At 46.7% G+C, this 18,076-nt stretch overlaps 3 protein-coding genes and 1 non-coding gene across 4 annotated transcripts; all 4 read right to left on the bottom strand.

The window, feature by feature from the left end:
- Window positions 1–2,624: 2,624 nt before the first annotated feature.
- Window positions 2,625–2,698, bottom strand: TRNAV-CAC (transfer RNA valine (anticodon CAC)). Its single transcript has one exon. It is a non-coding gene; the product is annotated as a tRNA-Val (tRNA).
- Window positions 2,699–2,866: 168 nt separating this feature from the next.
- On the bottom strand, window positions 2,867–3,832 carry LOC100275243 (uncharacterized). The gene is made up of 3 exons (NM_001149377.1): window positions 3,582–3,832; window positions 3,440–3,486; window positions 2,867–3,239 (listed from the first exon to the last, which is right to left on the bottom strand). The coding sequence occupies exons 1-3, from the start codon at window positions 3,769–3,771 to the stop codon at window positions 3,105–3,107; spliced, it is 372 nt and encodes a 123-aa protein (NP_001142849.1). The 5' UTR covers window positions 3,772–3,832; the 3' UTR covers window positions 2,867–3,104.
- A 1,912-nt stretch (window positions 3,833–5,744) lies between these two features.
- On the bottom strand, window positions 5,745–8,281 carry LOC100191173 (uncharacterized). The gene is given in 2 exon segments (NM_001136608.1): window positions 5,745–6,532; window positions 7,659–8,281. Coding segments are annotated over 2 exon segments (1,098 nt in total). The 5' UTR covers window positions 8,115–8,281; the 3' UTR covers window positions 5,745–5,890.
- Window positions 8,282–10,641: 2,360 nt separating this feature from the next.
- LOC100383262 (Core-2/I-branching beta-16-N-acetylglucosaminyltransferase family protein) lies at window positions 10,642–13,065 on the bottom strand. The gene is made up of 2 exons (NM_001175922.1): window positions 12,258–13,065; window positions 10,642–11,578 (listed from the first exon to the last, which is right to left on the bottom strand). The coding sequence occupies exons 1-2, from the start codon at window positions 12,816–12,818 to the stop codon at window positions 10,928–10,930; spliced, it is 1,212 nt and encodes a 403-aa protein (NP_001169393.1). The 5' UTR covers window positions 12,819–13,065; the 3' UTR covers window positions 10,642–10,927.
- Between the last annotated feature and the right edge of the window lie 5,011 nt (window positions 13,066–18,076).

Raw genomic sequence — 18,076 nt, 5'->3', positions numbered from 1 at the left:
TTACGTACTAGTATTCCTGTTTTCTTTGCTAACCTCTCCTCCCTCTCGCTGTGCAGCTGAGGTTCACCACCGGGTTGCCAGCCCTGGCACTGGCAGTTGGGGGGCGCCGCACCGCACGCGCACGGACGGGGTTTCGGGCGGAGACGCGGAGCCGTATGGTTTTTTTTTTGTACCGTTGCGGGGAGTGGGCAACTGGCAGCACGAAGCCTCAGGCCTAGAGATGGCAATGGGGACCCGATCCCCGATTCCCCGCGGGGAATTCCTCTATTAGGGGACGGGGATGGGAAAATTTCTTCCCCCACGGGGATGTAAATGGGGAAATTTTCTCCCCCGACGGGTAAATGGGGACGGGGATGGGGAATCCCCGTTCCCCGCGGGGACCCGTTAAACTTACATATGACAATGTTTTTATATAATAGTTAATAATAGAAATAAATAATTATCTTGACAAAAGATCACTAGTTGTACAAATGCGTTCATTTTAATGTACACATAATGATTTTTACATCTAACAATGTGTATAAGTGACAATGTTTTACATTAATAATAAATGAAGTACGATCTAATTATAATTTAAGCGGGTACGGGGATCCCCGATGGGGATTTATCCCCGCGGGTAATGGGGATGGGGAAGAAATGTCCCCCGCAAACGTTCGTGGGGATCCCCGCGGGGAAAAATTTTCGTCGCGGGGACGGGGATGGGGAGCTAAAACCCGACGGGGAATTCCCCGTTGCCATCCCTACTCAGGCCTCGGCTCCCTTGAACTTTTGCGATCTTGTTCGGCAGATTCTGTTGGGTGGCCTCCTGACTTCCTTGTCTTTACAAAGATGGATGAAAGCAGCACGAAAGGGAAGCCGTAATGTTCTGTTCCTGCAAAAAAAAGAAACTCATGTTGCAATTCATTGTTCATACACATAGACCGACTGTTTCTGAAGAAGAAACTAATTAAAGCAACTAGGCACACCCACTAGTTTTACGCAAGGTCTGAGAACTTGCAGCGGAGTACGTAAGGTAGTTCGTAATCAACCGTTGCCCGTACCGGTGTACGAGAACGAGCTTAGCTTGGGGTTTTTCTCTCCTCTGCCCTGCCCAGAAAGAATGATGCACCGCACGTTCCGTTAGAGGAGCGATGACGCCACGTCACGTTCGCGTTTCATCGCCGCCGCGACGGGGCACCCTGTCGGCGATCGGCCAGTTTCCACCGTCACCCTCGAACAGAAACGGGTGGACGATGCGGAGCACTAGCTGGGAATGGGCGTGACGTGACGGGGGCTGGCAGATGGTTGGGGAACGGGTGCGTTTGCATCACCGTTGCGGGCCACCTAACCTAACCACGCCTAATCTAACGCAACCACTCCGCGCCTCCGCTGGTCAAGCCGGCCGCTGCCAAATGTCGCCGGCCTCGATAGGATCAGAGGAGCAGCTGGACAGAGTGGAGTGGAGGCATTATGCGTGGTCCAACTCCAACCCGACCAAAGCGGCTGCCGCGATTTTTCACCACTTTGCGGGTGATCCGCGCGTCGCGAGTGCGGTGAAAACGGCAGGAATGGAATCTGGATCGGTGCTGCTGTGCTCACGTGGCCCACTGCACAACCTTATCCGGCCACGTGGGTCCGTGTGGCTGCGCCCTGTGGGGTTTGAAGTTCGATTAAGATTAATTGATTAGTGCGGACGTGCGGTCGACAAAAAAAAAAGTTATGCTAGCACGCGCACGGCCGCGCAAGTCAAAGAGGCGTTGCAGCTAGGCCGGCCAGGGCCAACCGGTGGATACCGTGGTCTGATGCGTGACGCCCTGGTTGGAGACATTTGGCTGGATCATCAAGCAGGAATGCAGCAGGTGATGTTCAAACAGGCCGTCCGGTCTGCCCGATTTGGGTCTGACCCACTAGAAACGGTTAGAAAACGGAGCTATACCTGATAGGTCCGTGGGTCCGACACGCTATGAAGTTAAATGGGTTGGACTGGACTAGCCCATAAGCACGAAAAAAGCGTGCCGAAAAGCACGGTTCAGTAAAAAAAGGTCAAGTGCTAAATAGCTCGTGCTAGACTGCCAGGCTAGCACGACTTGTTTGATTCTCTGTCCGAGTTCGACCCGTCGTGTCGGGTCAGTCCGAGCTAAATAGGTCGGACTTGGATGAAAAAACATGCTTCGGATCGGTCTTGAGTTTGCTGTACATCTATAACTGCAGCTACAGGCTGTCGCGTGTTTATTTGGGTTTTTGGTCAACCGATCAGCTACAATACGCTGCTTGCTGTTGCTGTTTCGAGTTGTGGCCAGAATTCCTAGGCCTTTGGTTCAGCCGGAAGGGAAAGGATAGTTGATACTTCTTTTCCGCAAAAAAAAAAAATGCACCGTCTGATGTCTGAGTAACATAGCAAGGTTGAAGAAGCAACCGATACTTGTTTAAGAACTTCCATAGGCTGTCTGCTGCTGTTGTGACTGAATCAGCCGGAAGGGCAAGGGTACTTGTTTGATTGTTTCCCGCATAAATGAATTGCATTAGTCTGGTGTCTGAGAGTATTTGTTTATAAAATCAATGAAGAAACCAGCAAAATATGGGAGTGCAGAGTATAACAAATGAACGCACAAAAAAGAGATCTTTCTCTTTTTTCACAAAATAATTGTCTGAGCCCAGGTTCGAACTGGGGACCTTTAGTGTGTGAGACTAACGTGATAACCAACTACACCACCCAGACATCCTGTTAATTGTAATAACAAATTATATTTTATATGATAGTCTACATCAGATTTTGCAATTCACCGTACATGCATTGCACATTGACTCTCCGTGCGGAGATTAACTTGTAGTGAATCTTCAGGTTGTGTTTTGTTTTCTGTCTGTGAACAGAAAGTCAGGCATCGTGTATTTGAAATTTTCTAATCTTTGTTTATGTTGCGAACGAGATAACATGTTTCCTCGCTCGCTCTCGCTGTAACAGGAAAACAAACACGACGTAGTACGCTCAGTCAATCATATACGGAGTACTTGTTTACACAAAGCGTGCCATAGCTAGAGCGGGAACACGAAGAATCCTGCGAGAATTTTCACCCCGTGCGACCGGCCGGCCCTCCATGATCGACCATTCGATCCTGCTCATTAGACTACCTGTTCTTGTCGAGCCACTCGAGGATCCGTTTCTCCGACTCCGTGCGCTCCTCTTCCGTCTTCTCTCTGACCTGGCCCTCGATGAGCCCGAAGTAGTCCCTGTAGTTCCTCTTGTTGTAGTCATCCAGCCTCTGGAACATGAGCATATCAACATGATCAGTGCCGTGTTTTCAGTCCTTCAATGTATATCGTTCGCTTAAATACGTAATCAAGCCTCTCTTAAAAGTGTCCATGTTTGTGGGATGGTTAGTTCACTCCACCCATTCTTACCCCTCAATCGACTGGCAACGATAGGGCACTATTAAACCACGGGAAAAGAGTCTCCAGTTACCTCCTTGTCGTTCTTTTCCTTGTTCTCCTTCGATTTCTTCAGATACTCTGTGCGCACGCGGACCCGCATTAGTTTACATGCAAAGGAACCACGAATACCAATTCCTCAAGCCCAGGAAAGGTCTGATCAGTTTCCCGCTCACCTTGCAGTAGAGCCTTCCTCGATTCGCTGCCGCCAGGTATGGCCGCAGTGGACATCAGCAGCGTCAGAAGGCACCTCCTGCTGACTCCATTCCTCCGAGCCAAGGTGGCGGCGGCCTGATGGAGATGCTTCGCGGTCGCGACTGCTGGCCGATGGAACGATGGAGCTGCCGGCCTTGTGATTGGATCCATCGGGTTCGCTTGCGGATGAGCCAGTTGGATGGTGCTGCTGGACGCTAGTAGATTGCTAGCTAGCTAGCAGCTGCTGCTTTGATATGTGGAAGTCATGAGAGGAACCAAGGCCACAGGTTTTTCTGGGTGGTGACAAAGACAGTCTGAGAGACTGTCTTCAGCGCCTGAGGAGAAATTTGTATTTTTTTCGACTCCAGACAATAAAACTTAAAACATGTTACACTTCATTTTAATGATATTTTGTGCATCACATGCAAAAGACAAAAGAACGCAGAAGGTCAAAATTGTATGCCCAGGTGGATGGTCTCGATGACCAGGTATTCTTCCTGGGTAGACTACATTTCACAGCATCATATTTTGCTTGGGAGCTAGGCATGGAGCAAGTAACATATACTTAGGAGGTGTTTGAATGCACTAGAGATAATAGTTGTTTAGCTAAAAATATACTAAGTAGAACTAACTAGCTAATAAATAGTTAGCTAACAAGTAGCTAATTTACTAAAAATATTTAATAGCTAAACTATTAGCTAGGATTTTTGGATGTCTTTAGCTAATTTTAGTCACTAATTTTATTTCTAGTGCATTCGAACACCCCCTTACTCCATTCCGATTTATATTTTATTTTGACTTTTCTACGCTAGGTTTAACCATCTCATCTTATTAAAAAACATAACTATTATTGATTTTTACTACAATATCGTTTATCTTTGTTTTTTTATTTTTTGCAAAAAATGAATAAGATGAGCTATTCAAACCAATTATAAATTGGGATGAAGGGAGTATTACCTAGCGTATGGTGAGGATGGTGTGGTTGAACTTATGGATGTTGGATCTGTTTATTTCGACTTTTTTTCTGACGAGCTTTTCTAGAAATCTAGCTGTGGTAAGATGAGCTATTCAAACCAATTATAAATTGGGATGAAGGGAGTATTACCTAGCGTATGGTGAGGATGGTGTGGTTGAACTTATGGATGTTGGATCTGTTTATTTCGACTTTTTTTTCTGACGAGCTTTTCTAGAAATCTAGCTGTGGTAAGAATCTGGGTATCGTGACGATTAAATACAAAGGAAGATGAATGAATCTGTATTAAGGGTCTAAAAAGTGACGAATTCCTATTTTCAAGTCACTAGGTCGATTCTAAGTTCACGTCGATTTTGAATAGTTTTTAACAAAGCGATTATAATAAAAGTGAGCTGAAAAACTAGTTATTTAGCAGTCTGTGGCAACTTTCGCTAGCTAGAAGCTGGAAATAAATCGAAACAAAGAGGCATGTTTTCTTATGTGGATGCAAATATATGCCCGGCTCCATTTAATGTCCTACAGGCTAGGACCATCGATGATTTGCCGGCTTCATTGTTGGGCATAGACAATGTACTCAATAAAGCTTGTGGTTTTGCCATCGGAAGTAGTGAGAAGTTTCTCAGATTCTTAACTTAGCAAGCATCCTGCTTTTCTAGGTTTGCATCTGAGATCCTATATAGTGCTTTTACGATTTAGTTGAATTACCAAGAGAAGCGGAACAGCATGTTGGTTTACGATTTAGTTGAATTACTTGTTTTTGTTTGTAAAGCATCATGGCTGCATTGGGTTACTTCTTACATGTCTACTCAAACTTCACAAATATGCAAAGGATCAATCCAAGAGAAAGGCACTATTGTTTAAGTGTGATCCAAGAGAAAAAGCACTCTAGTTTTTTTAGTAATTAGTAGTGATTAGTATGTGATGCACTCATGTTTTCATCCATCAATTTATACACTACATAAAACTTACAGGCGACACGAGTTAATTCAGTATTTCGGATCCAACCGCCTCTCATTCATTTATAGCAGGTTCAGTTTGAGGAATGTGGTAGTACATCATCTTCTCACTCCTCATATTTTTATTTGGTTTGTGAAATAGAATAAGTTGATTCATCACTATTTCATTCCTTATAGGCTAATAACATGACGAATGGATTTATTCCACCAAATTTGTGGAACGAGCTTATGATACACCAATTCATTAGAATAGATTGGTTCTTCAAACCAAACATCCCCTTAATAAGCCTAAGCCCCCTTTATGTATTGTAAGATTAAATTCAAGTCACATTCAACCAGCAAATCTCTAAAAAAACATGCGTTATCCAAAACCAAGGACAGTGGGTGCTAACTCTAACAATGGCTCCAGTGCGCTTGGAGCAAACTTCCGAGCAAACAAGAAGCACAACGTTGAATTCTTCTCATTGTACAGACAGGTCTGTCCCTCTCGAACTTCCCTCAAGAATTCCTCCGTGATGTCAACCCTGCCAAACCTTGCTGGATGCGCAGCAATTCTAGACCAGTCTACCCAGGTGACACTCCTGTTAGCTAGGCTCTGCGGAGTTTCAATTGAGAGCATTGTTTGGATATAGTGCTCATCAGAGTAGCAACTAGGCCTGCAGAACTCCTTGAACTTGGGGTAATAGACCGTGTCCTTCACAATTTCGATGCCAACTTCCCTGTTTACTTCAAACCACTGCGATCCTTTGCGCCATTGTGTGACATCAACCTCAGGGGTCATGTTCCAGTCATACCGTCCCCGTCCATATGGTCCAGGGTCATCAATAGCCATGACAAAGCTCTGGCTCGAGTTGAGAAAGTATTGGTACGTCGTGTTGAAATCAAATATAGGAATGCATGACTCGGACACAAGCACAAACCATTCGTTGGATATATCCAGCAAAGCGTTGGCAAGTAGACGTCTCTCAGCATCGCACATGGTCATCTGACCCCATTCAGCAACCTGTTACCAACAGTACAAAAATCAAACAGATGCCGGCGTATCTGAATACCAATAAGAGACAGAGATGACTCTTCTAGATGATCAAATAATAGTAAGCACAATTTAGGCATATGAAGTAGGTTGTCCCATAAAGCTCGAATAACATACAGTCACAGCTCACAGCAAGTAGTAGAATTCAAATCCGTAATTACTATGAGACTGGCGAGAAACATCTATAAACAGGCAATAAAGATACGTGCTCCCATTCTTCATTTTAAAGAGTTGGTTTTCTCAAAAGTCAAAATCACAACATTTTCAAGGCTACCAAACAATAACCGTATATAGTTGGTGACTCAGCATTTGGAAGTTACGAAACTATATGCTCATAAGGAAATAGTGAAATCGATATATGTTCTAAAAGTAAGTACGGCAAGATGAGAGGCGGTGATGTGAATTAGGTTAACATCACATATCCGTCAAGGGTAAGCAATGTTACTAACACCTACAGATGTAAAGCATGCAATATCTGCAAGTAAAAAACTGGGAACGCAATCATAAAGAACTGGATCAAGAACTTCAGCTGTAAGGAAATATGTGAAAACTAGATCAACGTGTACCAAATACTAATCTAACCAGAGCACCAAGCAACCAGTTTTGATGATAACCTCTGTCACACTGCAATAATACAAATGAAGCGCAACAGAGGGGAAAGGGCAGAGGGACTGCTAGCGGGGAGGTACTGAAAGATGCCCCCTCCAACTTAACAACCTTATTTGCAGTAGCCTGTTGCTAGAAGTGGTGGCACTACAGATCAAAGTCTAGGCCTACAGCACAAAGAATGGCAGGAGCATCTACGTTTTGCTCTCAAAACCTTTTGTCGGTCTGGGCTGCCAACAAATTCAGTACAGTGGTGCACTGCTTTTTTTTTCAGAAACAAGATTACCCGAGTTTGTGGAAAGCCCATTAAATAGTTTCGGTACATCGCCGCTGATACTTACATTGATACTTCTCCTGGCACTAATGTTGCTTTGGAATCTATCGAAGAGTGCAGTTTAGCTCGATGTGCAATCCTGGCACTAAAATGAGATGTTTGGTTTTGTTTTTGCTGATAACTCATCCAGATGAAGCTAGAGGGATGTGGGCTAACCTTACTGGGGATTTGGCGTCGATAGAAGACGGATTCGGAGGTAAAGTTGGCCCGGTACGACGGCAGCGCGTGGACGTAGATGGAGTAGCGCCCCTCGTTCCCCCGGAAGAAGCGCTCCCAGAGCGGCGCCAGCGGCAGCGGGCCGCGCGTGAGGAACATGAAGGCCACCTTGGGCACGCGCCGGAACGGGTACCGCCGCACCCCCGGGGCGAACGACGCGCGCCAGAGCAGCTCCTCGTCCGTCATCGAGTGCTCCAGCCCCTCCGCGGCGGCGGCGGTGGGGGAGACGCCCAGCCACGGCCGGAACAGCGTGGCCGCCGCCACCTCGTGCCCGTGACGCGCCATGAGCACGCCGGCCGCGGACAGCCCTAAGCCGAGCAGCAGGAACACCTTGAGCATCCCCCACGGGAACACCCTGTGCTGCCCCTGCCTCGCCTCCTTCGCGTCGTTCTCCATGGATGCCGTGCGTGCCGTCTGCAGCGCGGCAGCACGGGGCTAGGATTTCTTCAAGCGCCGTGGGAATGTGGGGTCGCCAAAATTCGAGAGCAAGGTTGGCATACCATCGGCGCGACGCCGGAATGCCGGATCGGGACCTCAGGGAGCGCACGACGGCACGAGGCACGCGCACCGCATCGTGGGTGGCCCCGCTGCTTGCCGGCTTTTGTCCATCAATGGAGATGGTCCGGTTACATGGACCCGGTCTATGAAAGCATGAAGGGAACCGTGTGCATGGACCGGCACCGGCTTCGTCGTGTTCTGCTGCGTCCCGTGGGGTGGGGCGGGGCGTGCGTGGGAGCGGGTGAAGTAGAGAGCAGCACTGCAGCAGTCAAGAAGAGATAGGGACCTCTGAGGCTCTGACCTCAGAGGATCGCACTTGAGGACTGATAATAGATGATTGCCGGCTTGACTATTTCAGGTCGGGCAAAGTAGAAAGCAGTCAAGCATATTTGTTTTATTTATATTAAAGGATCCATGGGACCCTGACATGAATAATTCACATGATGTGTGCCAGTGGTTTTACAAGACTAACCATTTAGTAATTGTTAAAATTATTATAACCTCAGACGCTCAGAGCTATAGGTGTACATTTGGACCGGGCCTGATGGGCCGGCCCGAAGCACGGAAAAAAAGCACGGCCCAGGCACGGCACGACACGAAATAATTTAGTGCCGGGCCGGCACGACCCGTTATATCGGGCCGGGTTTGGGCCGAGGTCACGGCCCATGGGCGGGCACGAGCACGGCCCGTTTAAGGCAGGCACGAAAAGGCCCATATAGAGGCACGAAAAGGCTCATATATTTATCAAAACACACTTCATTCCACACTTTCATATACTTGATAAAAAAACACAAAGCTAGAGATAATGCTAGTTAGATGTTTTTTTTGTATCTTTGAATTAGAGTGTGTGATGTAATTTTACTTTTGTTATGAACATTAGACAATAAACTGAACTTACGAACTTTGTATAGAGCTGATTATACTCTTTTTTCTTCTAACAAAATGATTTATAAACGAGGTAGTCATTGCATAGCTGTGGTAACTTTAATACAAATATTAAGTTTAATTTTGTTTAAATTTATTTGTCTTATCTTTTATTTGTTTTATTATTTTTTGAATTTAGGGCTCTAATGTGAATTTCGGGCCAAAAACTGAATTTCGGGCCAAAAATTGAATTTCGGGCCCTAATGTGAATTTCGGGCCAAAAATTGAATTTCGGGCTTTTATAATTTCGAGCCGCCCGAAATAAGCCCGGCACGTTTAAGCAATTACGGGCCGGGCCGTGGGCCGAGGGCGAGGCCCATGGGCCGGCCCAGCACGGCCCGAAATTTAAACGGGCCGGGCCGGCCCGAAATTCAAACAATACGGGTCTTTTCGGGCTTGGGCCGGGCCGGGCCGGGCGGCCCGAATGTACACCTATACTCAGAGCTCAGGGATAATACAAGAACATGATTTAAATAGCCGCATGATGCTCTACTCTAACCTAATAACAGATTGAACAAGCTCACGGACTTCATTGTACGACTAACCTTAGACTAATTCGGCCTCGCGACAATCTTTTCTAAAAGACAGCATAATGCACATGGGCAGGCACACATGCGCGCGATTTAACCATTCGGTTGTTATTTGTTGGAGAACCGTAATATTGAACCTTTTTCCCCAACACATTGTTATTGTCTTGGTGGGATATTTATTATTTTTGACAAATTACGAACATATCGCCCATCAAAATCTAACGACATTAAACTTGTAGTCCCAAAATTATGTGACGTTCTTATTAATTGGTGGTCAAATTTATAGAAGCATGACTAATACATATCCTGAAGTGGGCCAGAGAAGAGTTTGTTTTTCCTATAATACCATAGTTGATAGTATAAACGAAGGCCTTTCATTGTTTCATGTATATAAATACCGGGCAGCAAACTTGATGGGTTGTTTAGAGCAAGATTAGAGAGGATTGAATGAGCTAAAATTCCTTATTATTCATTAAATAGTAAGGGATTTTAGCCTCATCAATTCCCTCCAATCCTCTTGCTCTCAAATAAGCTTGATTGGTACAACTGTACCCTTTGATTAGTCCAGTGTATGTCGAAAAAGGTAACGACATGGTTAGAGAGGAATGGTTTAACAACCTTAACTGCCAAGTTTACACACCCTGCATTCTGATCACAAACATATCCACATGTTCATCAACATCAGTTGCCCATTTCATAAGAGGTTCAAACAAAAGTAATGAAATGGCTTGGCGTCCCTCGGACCATGTAATCTAATGTCCCTCTTGTCTCATATATACGTCAAGTTCCATTGTGACAACAATTGTTACAACAAACACTGATGGAACCAAAAGTGACTAGGAGGTGGGAACCAAACTCCCCTTAAAAAAGCAAGAGATCATCGACGTGTAGTGCAGGCCTTAGCGGGAATCCACAGAGCGGCACCCAAGGAGTCTTCCAAGCTATAGCTGTGGGAACATCAGTTTTCTTTTCTGAAGATTTGAACCATATTCTTCCGAAGGAACCAAGAAATACAGGGTCATATGATCCGTTGTAGGTTCACCATACAAACTACTAAAACATGTCCTTATAAGTAAAATACATGCTGTAATACAGTATATATACCCTGTAAAATGATCACCTGGAGGAGGTGGGCAGCAATGTCCATGGCTGCGTCAATTCTTCCACCGAAATATCTCCACACACGCAATGATCCACAGTGACCTAACAAAGAAACTACAGGAGCAGCAGGATGCACCGATCAAAACAAAACGACCATTAACCAAAACCGAGCACAGTGGGTGCTAACTCTAACAATGGCTGCAACGCGCTCGGAGCGAACTTCCGAGCAAACAAGAAGCACACCGTCGTATTCCGGCCGTTGTATAGGCAGGTCTCTCCCCCTCGAACCCCCTTCAAGAACTCCTCCGTGATGTCACCCCGACCAAACGTGGCTGGATGCGCCGAGTTGGGACCCCCTCTCGACCAGTCCACCCAGGTGGCGGTCCTGTTGGCCAGCTTGTGCGGGGCTTCGATCTTGAGCATCGTCTGGATGTAGTGCTCGTCGGCGTAGCATCCGGGCCTGCAGAACTGCTTGAACTTCGGATAGTACACCGTGTCCTCGACGATCGCGACGGCGAGGTCTCTGTCTGCTTCGAACCACTGCCAGCCTTTGCGCCACTGCTCGAGCTCGACCTCGGGCGCCATGTTCAGGTTGTACCGCCCTCTCCCGTCTCTTCCGGGATCATCGATCGACATGACGAAGCTGTGGCTTGAATTCTGGAAATATTCGTAGGTCGTGTTGAAATCGAAGAGGGGAATGCATGACTCGGACACTAGCACGAACCACTCGTTGGATATGTCCAGTAGAGCGTTGGCAAGCAGACGTCTCTCAGCGTCACACATAGTCATCTGGCCCCATTGCACAGCCTGTATGTAATCAGCACAAGTTTCAAACTAATATGCCATCATCAGGGGTATGGGTACCTCAATACAAGAGACAAGCTAGAGAAATCACTTCTCCAGTTTATCAAATAACACTACCCACTGCGATATATATGTAACATGAAAGTAATGCATTTTTTTAGATAAACGTTGCCCCATACACATTGTAATATCAAAAGTACTACAATAACAGTCAGTGATAAATATTAAACATCTATAGAGTATAGACAGAACTTTTAACAGAGTTATTAACCTAGATAGATATATATGTTCTTAACCTCTGCACCACAGGAACGGTCGATTTCCTCGAAAATCAAATCAAAACAGCAATCATCTCAATGCTTTTGACTGGCTTGCATTGCTTATGTCTTGTTTATCAGTTTACAGTAAGTGCTAGTCTAATAATATAGCATCACAATAATTCAGTACTTTAATCTATATACTTTCCTTATTGGAATTCGGAAAATACTCCTTCCAATCCATCAAAGTGACAGAAATAGGTAGTATTTAGTAACGACTTGTCAGATCGCGTGCGAAGTAGTAGTTGAGTACAGCTAGAATGGAGTTCGATTTCGTATGAAGGTGACGGAACAAACATGCATTCCAGGCGCTAGATTGGAGCTTGTTTTCGTAAGCCAGAGGGGATCGGAGGCGATGAGCAGACCTTACTGGGGATTTGGCGACGGTAGAAGACGGAGTTGGAGGTGAAGTTGGCGCGGTATAGAGGCATCGTGTGGACGTAGATGGAGTAGCGGTCCTCGTTCCCCCGGAAGAAGCGCTCCCAGAGCGGCGCCAGCGGCAGCGGGCCGTGCGTGAGGAACATGAACGCCACCTTGGGCACGCGCTGGAATGGGTACCCGCTCCGGCCGCGCATTCGCGGCGCGTACGACGCGAGCCAGAGCAGCTCCTCGTCCGTCATCGCGTGCTGCGCGCGAGCCGGGGGGCGGGTCCACCGCTCCAGCCCCTCCTCCGGCTCCGGCTCCGCCGCTGCAGCCGCCCCGAGGCACGGCCGGAACAGCGCGGGCGCGACCGCCGCCATCTCCTCCGCGTGCCGCGCCAGGAACACGCCGAACGCTGACAGCCCCATCACCACGCCGAACAGCATGAGCCCCAGGAACAGCTTGAGCATCCCCGCAGGGAACACCCTGCGCTGCTCCTGCGCTGCGGGCAGGATGGCGGCCTGCTTCGCCTCCTCCACGGATTCCACCCGCATCGCCATCGCCATCGCGGCCCCCGGCTAGGATTTCTTTCGACGCCGTGGAATGGAATTCGTTCCTCCCCGTATTTGGGCGCGACCATCGCAATGCCTCCGGACGACGCGGATCATGTGTGGCACTGGCACGCGCTCCAGGTCTGACCCTTCTCGGGCCGGGGTCGCGGCGGCGCGCACGATTGGGCTGGCGCGAACTCCGATGTGGCCATGCGGGTGGTGGTGGGATTTGTGTGGGTGGCGCCTCGAGAGCTGGGACGCGGGTTGCCTTTGCCTTGCCTGCACGCTCAGATGCTCTCGTGTCCCGTGTTGTGTCTCGTCAACGGAGGTGGTGGGTGTTGGGCTTCGGGGCTTGAGGCACTGGTGAGATGGGCCGACCCTAGCCTATTTAGACGTGGCCTATTTATGTTAGACATATGCATGGACTATTTATGCTAGACATGGCATAAGAGTTTGTTTTTGGGCCGGGCTAGAACAATGGCACGACAGACAAATTATCAAAAGATTCTTCAAGTTTCTTGTCCTCCATCTAGTGTTGAAGTCTTGCTTCTGAAGCCTGCCAGTCCTTAATGCAGGGAAGTATCTCTACCATCTCTGGGCTCAAGCGACACCACCAGAGTGCAACAGACAAACCAGGAGAGCTATAAACAACTAAAGGCTATACGAACACTTTCACTTAGCCCTTCAACATGGATACATATACAATACAACTTTTAGAGCAGTGATAAAATCTCCTTTCCAGCCTCGAGACAATGCAAACTGATCTTTCTTCAATCAATTCTGGAAGATTCTATTGATGGTCAGTCCAATCCATAGAAAGTAACATATTTAGGCACATATCAATTAAGCTAATATGGTTTTATGCATTGGAATTGAATTCTAAGAATCTAAACGAGACGTAAGAAGAAATGGATTGAGATTAGTATGCCTCCAGTATTAATGTATAATGAAGAAAGAATTCCATCACTCAAGTCTGATCTCATTCCGGGTAAGAAATGCCCTACTGAGGGTGGCCAGGTGATAATAGAAGTTATTTTTTTTAATATTGTCCTTTTATGAATCCGGATTGAATAAGACCGGCCCGAGGGTGGATCAAGGATGCATTTTTTGAATGGAGTCTTCTCTCTAAATATTTTCGAGAAATATACCGGGCCAAACCTTCTGAGCTAACTGCACCCTAACCATTTTCAGAGAATCATTCCTCCCCCACTCTCTACCCCTAAAAAAGAAAATGCATTCATTCGCACTGTGCTTGACTTTCGCTCCTATAGCACTAGCACTCTAGCACGTGAATGCCTATTGGCTCTAGTATTGTGCTCTTTGCTTTTAGTCTCGCTTGCTATGAAACTTCCACTAAAAAAGAAGAATTTCCACACCCACCGACTGCAGAAGCTCAATCAATGGCCACTACCGACAAGGGGACAATATAGCTGCTTTGAACATGCATCCAGCACCTTGAGTCACTATCAACCAAAAAACAAGCGATATAGGAGGTAGACTGCCCGCTCCACAATGAGTGAAGAGTGCAGTAGAGCTAGAGACATCCTTCATGAAAGCAAATTGATCTAATCAGTTGGATAGTGCTTGAAAAGCTATTCCTCACTAGCGTTGTCTTGTCTGTTCTTGTTCTGGATTGGGGCACGGGTTTTCTGTAGATCCTCGATGATTCTGCTAGATATTCTAAAAATAAACTCTGAAGATATGGTAGAAGCAGACATGGTTAAAACATTAAACGTCACCTATACAGAGGGTGAATAAGCAAAACCTGAAATTTACAAACTTAAGCATAAACTTCAACCCTGGATTAGCGTTAGAAGGTGTATAAAGTCAATAGGAGTGCGGGAGAGGTGTTCTTCTTGCCAAGAGTTGCACTAATGATCGTGGAATTACTTGGGTGCAACTCAAATTGATATGAGATCAATTGCAAGCAAGAGAATATGAGAGAGGGGAGAGGAGGAATAAAATCGCAAAGTAGAGATTAACATGAAGAACACGAGCAATTTGTTTCCTGAGATTCGGTTCCTAAGAACCTACTCCCCGTTGAGGAGTCCACATAGGACGGGTCTCTTTCAACCTTTTCTCTCTCTCAAATGGTCGCTTAGACCGGTTGAGTGCTTCTTCTCAAACTCGAGGGTCACTTAGACCTCACAAGGATCACTGCACACTTAGTTTTTTCTTGCTGGCTTACAAGTGAATGAGAATTTAGAAGGGTGAGGAAGAAAGCACGATCAATAAAACCAAGCAACAAGAAAACACAAGGTCACACACTCTTTAGAGTCTCTCCAAGGCACTTAATCACTAATGATCACAAATCATAAATGTGGCACTTGGAGGAGTTTTGAGGCTTTGAGTGTGGCTTAAAATGAAGTTTTGCTCTTTGTAATTAATGAGAGTTGTGGAAGCTTGGATGCTATTAAAGGGGTGGTTGGGTTGTATACATAGCCTCCAACCACCTCCTAGCTGTTGCTACTTTTCTGCCATACGCGGACGGTCCGCGCTTCTGGTCCAGACGGTCTGCCCCTGTAAGATCAATAACTGGATTGCAACAGTTAGTTACAATGGCTATAATCGCATTAAATGTGTTGTCAGATGTAAGATAAAGCCTATTGTGAACTGTCCAGTCATGCCTCCGAATGATCCACGTGGACGCTAAAATTCCTTTTACCAAATCTGGCACCCTCAGGTTGGTCTGATTTCCAATAGACGCACGATTCACATAAGAAACCGGACGGTCTGCATGTGGTGTTGGACAATTTTTCTTTTTTCTTCGGACAATTCATAGTAGATTAGTTGAATTTGACATAGTTCATGTTTGATCTGTTCCTTGGTACTCCAAACGGTCTGGGGCAAGGGCCCGGATGGTGCACGACATCCTGATTTTGAGATATGATCTTCCTTGAAGTACCTAATTTCCTAACTTAGCAAACTAGTTAGCTCAATTAGTTGTGATGGACGTCAAATACCAAAATAAGTGTTGGAATGGTTTTTAGGCCTATTTCCCTTTCAAACATCTCGAGTTAAATTGAAAGTACCAGATAAGTAAACATGTTTTTCATGCCACTAATTTAAGATGTTTAGGCTAAAATTAAGATGGGTGATAGTGTTACTACCCAAATAGGTCGAGAATTTAGAACTAATACCCATAGTAGCTCCACTAGTGCTTGATCTTACAACGAGGCACTTGAAGATGTTCTTGTAGATAGAAGAGGGGTGGAGAAAGGGTTACCAACACTAAAAAATGTCAAATGTATCATCGTCACCAGCGCTTCAAAAATATCATCATAAGCACTTTTTTCTTACTAGAACCGATGGTTGTCAAGTCCTTTGCAACCTAATTGCACCAAACTTGTCATCATATTGCTTAAATATGCTAGAAATGTGAGCTTTTACCTTAGTTAAGTAAGCAAAATAAATTGTACCAATAAGTTTAGATAGCAACATAAAGACACGGTGAAACCCTTCAATTTAGCTCTAGGATCCTAGATAAATGCTATAGAATAAAGCAAAGGAATATTTCTCCGACACTTAAGATAGACATCTTGCATAGAAGCAACCATAGGCCTAAGCAACCTATCATTCTCATAATGCTTCAAGTACTTAGATATTAGAATAAATTGATGCAACATAAGTGAAGCTATAGGATAATAAACACTAGAAAGTTCAATAGTAGAATCATAAAACAATTCAAGGAACGATAATACCTTATCTACAACGGTCCAATGGTCATCTATCAAAAGTAAAGGCTCCTTGTCATCCATAGGATAGTTAGTCTCAACAAACACAATAAATGTTGTTTCGTATGGGATAAGATGCTTAAGCATGAGGTACATAGAGTTCCACCTCACATCCATATCTAAAACCAAACTTTCTCGGACAAACATTAATGACAATGCAATATCTCTTAAATGCAACAATGCGCTAGTTAGGAGAATTTATGAAAGAAATTACAGTTCTAGATACTTTAAGATATTTCTTGATCACATCCAAAGCATATTTAACTATAAGATTAAAATGTGACAAGTATGACATTGATGCAAGAACATTTCACCAACATAAGCAGATAGTGTAGGAGTTAGCTTGGCAATGGCATTTGTCGGGGACCATAATTAGGGGTACCCCCAAGACTCCTAATCTCAGCTGGTAACCCCCATCAGCACAAAGCTGCAAAGGCCTGATGGGTGCGATTAAGTCAAGGCTCGGTCCACTCAAGGGACCCGATCTCGCCTCGCCCGAGCCCAGCCTCGGACAAGGGCAGCCGACCTCGGAGGATTCACGTCTCGCCCGAGGCCCCCTCAAGCAACAGACACACCTTCGGCTCGCCCGAGGCCCAGTCTTCGCCAAGAAGCGACCTTGGCCGGATCGCCACACCGACCGACCGTATCATAGGAGCATTTAATGCAAGGATGGCCTGACACCTTATCCTGACGCATGCCCTTCAGTCGACAGAGCCAAAGTGACCGCAGTCACTTCGCCGCTCCACTGACCTGCCTGACAAGAAGACAACGCCGCCTGCGCCACTCCGACTGCTGTGCCACTCGACAGAGAGAGGCTGACAACAGTCAAGTCCGGTTTCGGGCACCATAGGAAGCTCTGCCTCGCCCGACCCCAGGGCTCGGACTCGGCCTCGGCCCCGGAAGACGACGAACTCCGCCTCGCCCGACCCCAGGGCTCGGACTCGACCTCAGCCCCGGAAGACGACGAACTCCGCCTCGCCCGACCCCAGGGCTCGGACTCGGCCTCGGCCCCGGAAGACGACGAACTCCGCCTCGCCCGACCCCAGGGCTCGGACTCAGCTTTGGCCTCAGACGATGGTTTCCGCCTCGCCCGACCCGGGGCTCGGACTCGACCTCGACCTCGGAAGACAGACTCGACCTCGACCTCGGAGGAGCCTCCGCCTCGCCCGACCCAGGGCTCGGACTGACCACGTCACAGGAGGGGCCATCATTATCCTACCCCTAGCTAGCTCAGGCTACGGGGAACAAGACCGGCGTCCCATCTGGCTCGCCCCGGTAAACAAATAATGATGGTGCCCCGTGTGCTCCATGACGACGACGGCTCTCAGCCCCTTACGGAAGCAAGGAGACGTCAGCAAGGACTCAACAGCCCCGACAGCTGTCCTTCTGCAAGGCTCCAGCGCTCCTCCAACGGCCACGACATCACATGAACAGGGCACCAAAACCTCTCCGGCTGCCACGACGGCATGTACTTAGGGCACTAGCTCCTCTCTGCTAGACACGTTAGCACACTGCTACATCTCCTATTGTACACCTGGG

The sequence above is a fragment of the Zea mays genome, chromosome 1 (assembly GCF_902167145.1).
Source record: "Zea mays cultivar B73 chromosome 1, Zm-B73-REFERENCE-NAM-5.0, whole genome shotgun sequence".
In the NCBI taxonomy this organism is placed as follows: domain Eukaryota; kingdom Viridiplantae; phylum Streptophyta; class Magnoliopsida; order Poales; family Poaceae; genus Zea; species Zea mays.
Note: the sequence above shows the minus strand (reverse complement) of the source record. Positions and strands in the feature narration are given on the sequence as shown.